The sequence below is a fragment of the Penaeus vannamei genome, chromosome 40, assembly GCF_042767895.1.
Source record: "Penaeus vannamei isolate JL-2024 chromosome 40, ASM4276789v1, whole genome shotgun sequence".
Lineage (NCBI taxonomy): Eukaryota > Metazoa > Arthropoda > Malacostraca > Decapoda > Penaeidae > Penaeus > Penaeus vannamei.
In genome coordinates, this window is record NC_091588.1 from 23,181,546 (window position 1) to 23,186,545 (window position 5,000).

At 37.6% G+C, this 5,000-nt stretch overlaps 1 protein-coding gene across 1 annotated transcript in view; it reads left to right on the top strand.

Annotated features, from left to right (window-relative positions):
- The window catches only part of LOC113821157 (sulfur globule protein CV1-like), a 9,912-nt gene that overhangs the window by 10 nt on the left and 4,902 nt on the right, over positions 1–5,000 (top strand). The window contains exon 1 of the mRNA XM_070117490.1: positions 1–89. This exon is cut by the window's left edge and continues 10 nt beyond it. Coding sequence (XP_069973591.1) covers positions 1–89 — 89 coding nt within the window. The remainder of the gene's footprint in view (positions 90–5,000) is intronic.

A 5,000-nucleotide genomic window follows, 5' to 3' on the forward strand; every position in this document is an offset into this window, starting at 1 on the left:
CTACCTGGAACGCGTGGGCTGGAACTCCCTTGTTGGCAACAGTGTCTGCTCGTGTGGAAGAGGCTCTGGCTGATAACTACACAGACCCGGTTTTTCTCTTCTTCTTCCTCATTATCTCCTTATCCTCATCCTCATTTTTTTTCTTTTTCTTCTTCTTCTTCTTCGTCTTCTATTTCTTCTTCTTCTTCTTCTCGTCTTCTTCCTTCTTTTTCTCATCCTCCTACTCGTCTTCTTCCCTCTTTTTCTCATCCTCCTCCTTTTTCTTCTCTTTTTTTTCTTCTTCGTTTTCTCTTTCTCCTTCTTCTCTACCTCCTTTTCCTCCTATCCTCCTCCTCCTCTTCCTTCTCCTTCCTCTTGTCCCCCCTCCTCTTCTCTTCCTTCTCCTTCTCCTTTTCTTCTTCCTCCTTCTTCTCCTTCTTCCTCTTCTCCTCCTCCTCCTCCTCCAAAATTTCCTTCTCCAACTCCTCTTCCTTCTCCCCCTCCTTCTTTTCCTTCTTCTTCTTCTCCTACTCCAAAATTTCCTTCTCCAACTCTTCTTCCTTCTCCCCCTCCTTCTTCTTCTTCCTCTCCTCCTCCTCCTCCTCCCATCCACCTCTTTCTCCTTTTCCTCTCCACCTCCTCCTCTTCCTTCTCCTTCTTCTTCTTTCCTTCCTTCTCCTCCTGCTCCTCCTCCTTCTCCTTCTCCCCCTTCTTCTTCATCATCATCATCCGCCTTCTTGTCTTCTTTCTACTCTTTTTTTTCTTCTCCTTTGGTCTTCTTCTCCTTCTCCCCCTCCATCTCCTCCTCCCCCCCCTTCATCTTCTTCTTCCTCTCCCTCCCTATCCTTTTTGTTTTTTTTTTTTTTTTATTCTTATTCTTATTCTTCTTATTCTTATTCTTATTCTCCTTCTCCTCCTCCTCCTCGTCCTCGTCCTCCTCCTCCATCTTCTTCTTCTCCTCCTCCTCCTTCTCCCACTCCTCCTTCCTCTCTTCCTCCTTCTCCCCCTTCTCCTCCTACTCCTCCTTCTCCTCCTCCTCCTCTTCCTCATCCTTCCCCTCATCCTCTTCCTTATCTTCTTCCTCTTCCTCCACCTCCTCCTGTTCCTTCTCCTCCTCCTTCTCCTGCTCCTCCTCCTCCTCTTCCTCTTCCTTCTCCTCCTTTTCTCCTCCTTCTCCTCCTTCCCCTCCTCCTCCTCCTCCTTCTCCTCTTCCTCCTTCTTCCCCTCCTCCTCCTTCTTTCTCCTCCTTCCCCTCCTCTTCCTTCTCCTCCTACTCCTCCTCCTCCTCTTCCTCCTCCTTCCCCTCCTCCTCCTCCTCCTCCTTCTTCTTCATCATCCTCTTTCTCCATCTACCTTCTACTTTTTCTTCACTTTTTCTTCTTTTCACCCAATGTCTTTTCCTCTAAATTAGGGAATAAACAGAGGTTAATTTTGCAAAAAAAAAAACAAAAAAAAACAGATGGTATGATGCATAATACTTCAATAATTGATTTTCTACTGAGTTGGTTAGATTTTATTGTTTATTTCGTTCCCTTTTCTATCTTTCTTTTTATTCTTTATTTCATTCTCCTTATTTCATTCTCTTTTCCATCTTTCTTTTTATTCTTTATTTCATTCTCTTTTCCATCTTTCTTTTTATTCTTTATTTCATTCTCCTTATTTCATTCTCTTTTCCATCTTTCTTTTTATTCTTTATTTCATTCTCTTTTCCATCTTTCTTTTTATTCTTTATTTTATTCTCCTTATTTCATTCTCTTTACCATCTTTCTTTTTATTCTTTATTTCATTCTCTTTTCCATCTTTCTTTTTATTCTTTATTTCATTCTCCTTATTTCATTCTCTTTTCCATTTTTCTTTTTATTCTTTATTTCATTCTCTTTTCCATCTTTCTTTTTATTCTTTATTTCATTCTCCTTATTTCATTCTCTTTTCCATCTTTCTTTTTATTCTTTATTTCATTCTCTTTTCCATCTTTCTTTTTATTCTTTATTTCATTCTCTTTTCCATCTTTCTTTTTATTCTTTATTTCATTCTCCTTATTTCATTCTCTTTACCATCTTTCTTTTTATTCTTTATTTCATTCTCTTTTCCATCTTTCTTTCTAGTCCTTATTCCATTCTCTTTTCCATCCCTTGTCTTCTGTCCCATCTTCTGAAAAGGAAAATGACTATAATTTAATCTTGAAGACACTATTTTATTTCTGTTTCTATTTTCTTCTTATTCTCATTCTCACATCCCTTCTCCTTCTTTTTATTTGTTAGTTCATTCTCTTTTCCATCTTTCTTTTTACTTTTTTATTTCATTCTCTTTTCCATCTTTTTTATTCCTTATTTCATTCTCTTTTCCACCTTTCTTTTTATTCCTTATTTCATCTTCTTTTCCACCTTTCTTTTTATTCCTTATTTCATTCTCTTTTCCATCTTTCTTTTTATTCCTTATTTCATTCTCTTTTCCATCTTTCTTTCTATTCCTCATTTCATTCTCTTTTCCATCTTTCTTTCTATTCCTTATTTCATCTTCTTTTCCACCTTTCTTTTTATTCCTTATTTCATCTTCTTTTCCATCCCTTCTCTTCTGACCCATCTTCTGAAAAGGAAAAAGACTATAATTCAATCTTCAAGGCAGTTTTTTATTTCTGTTTCTATTTTTTTTCTTATTCTTCTCCTTATTCTCCTTTTCACACCCCTTCTTCTTTTTATTCATTTCATTCTCCTTTCCATCTTTCTTTTTATTTTCTATTTCATTCTCTTCTCCATCTTTCTTTCTATTCCTTATTTCATTCTCTTTTTCATCTTTCTTCTTATTGTTTATTTCATTCTCTTTTCCATCTTTCTTTTTTTCCTTATTTCATTCTTTTTATTCCTTATTCCAATCTCTTTTCCATCCTTCTTTTTATTCCTTATTTCATTCTCTTCTCCATCTTTCTTTCTATTCCTTCTTTCATCTTCTTTTCCATCCCTTGTCTTCTGGCCCATCTTTTGAAAAGGAACAAGACGTGTCTTTCTTCCTAAACTGGATTATTATGGATTTTCTCGTTATTGCTAGACTCTCTTCCTCTTTCTTCTCATCCTCATCCTCATCCTTCTCATCATTTTTCTTCTTCTTCTTCTTCTTCGGCTTCTTCTTCTTCTTCTTCGGCTTCTTCTTCTTCTTCTTCTCCTCCTCTTTCTTTTTCTTCTTCTTTTTCTTCTACTTCTCCTCTTCCTCTTCCTCCTCCTCCTCTTTCTTCTTCTTCTACTTCTTCTCCTCATTCTTCTTCTTCTTCTCCTTCTCCTCCTCTTTCTTCTTCTTCTTCTTCTTTTCTTCCTCCTCCTCTTCTCCTTCTCCTCCTCTTTCTCCTCTTCCTTTTCCTCCTCTTTCTTTTTCTTTTTCTTTTTCTTTTCTTTTTCTTTTTCTTTTTTCTTTTTCTTCTTCTTCTTCTTCTTTTTTTCCTTCTTCTTTTCCTCATCCTTCTCCTCTTTCTTCTTCTTCTTCTTCTTCTCCTTCTTTCGCTCCTCCTTCTCCTCATCCTCATCCTTCTCCTCTTTATTCTTCTTCTCCTTCTTCTTCTTCTTCTCCTTCTTCTTCTTCATCTCCCCCTCCCCCTCTTCCACCTCCTCCTCCTCCTCTTCCTCCTCCTCCTCCTGCACTTGTATATATATATATATATATATATATATATATATATATATATATATATATATATATATATATATATGTATATATATGTATATATATGTATATATATTTATATATATATATATGTTTATTTATTTATTTATTTATTTATTTATATATAAATAAATAAACACATAAATAGATAAATAAATATATATATATATATATATATATATATATATATATATATATATATATATATATATATATATATATATATATATATAACCACTAGCCAAGCAACTTCGACCAAGCCTCTGGTCAGAATCCGAACTCCACCGGAAAGAACCAGCCTGCAAAAGTTTCCCAAAAAAGAGAACCATTATCAGTGGTAGAACAGGTTCGATTTTTCTTTTTTTTCTTTTTTTTATTTTTTTTTTGGGGGGGGGTGAGGGGGGGGGGGGACTCAGGTCCCCGGTGCAGACGTATGTACAGATACGTGCGACGATTGTGTGAAGAAAAAAAAAGGAAAAAGAATAAGAAAGACAAAGATGAAAAGAAAAATAAGCAAGAAAGACGATGAAAAAAAAACGAAAAAGAATAAGCAAGAAAGACAAAGAAGAAAAAATAATAAGCAAGAAAGACAAAGAAGAAAAAAGAATAAGCAAGAGAGACGAAGAAGAAAAGGGAGAAGAATAAGTAGGAAAGACGAAGAAGAAAAGAAAAGATGGATTAATTAAGGGATAGGAGGGAGGGACAAGGAGAATGACAGAGAAAGGGAGAGAGAGGGAGAAGAAGAGAGATAGGGGGAGGGGTAGAGAGGGGGATAGGGGGGAGAAGTGAGGGAGGGGGAGGGAGAGAGAGAAAAATAGAGGGCGAGAGAGAGAGAGAGAGAGAGAGAGAGAGAGAGAGAGAGAGAGAGAGAGAGAGAGAGAGAGAGAGAGAGAGAGAGGGAGGGGAGAGAGAGAGAGAGAGAGAGAGAGAGAGAGAGGGAGAGAGAGAAAAATAGGGGGCGAGAGAGAGAGAGGAAGAGAGGGAGAGAGAGAGAGAGAGAGAGAGAGAGAGAGAGGAAGAGAGGGAGCGAGAGAGAAAGAGAGACAGAGAGAAAGATAGAAGAAGAAGAAGAAGAGAAGAATGAACGATAAAATGAGAAAATTGCCAAACGAATTATCCTAAAAATGTGACACTTTGTTGCTCATTTTCTTTTTTTTTCTTCTTCTTCTTTTATCTCTCCTTCTCCTTCTTTTTTTAAAACATCAAATGAGACTCTGCATTCCCCCCAACAGCCCTCCCCTCCCCCCTCCCTCCCTCCCTCCTTCCCTCCCTCCCTTCCTCCCTCCCTCCCTCCCTCCCTCCCTCCCTCCTTCCCTCCCTCCCTCCCTCCCTCCCTCCCTCCCTCCCTCCTTCCCTCCCTCCCTCCCTCC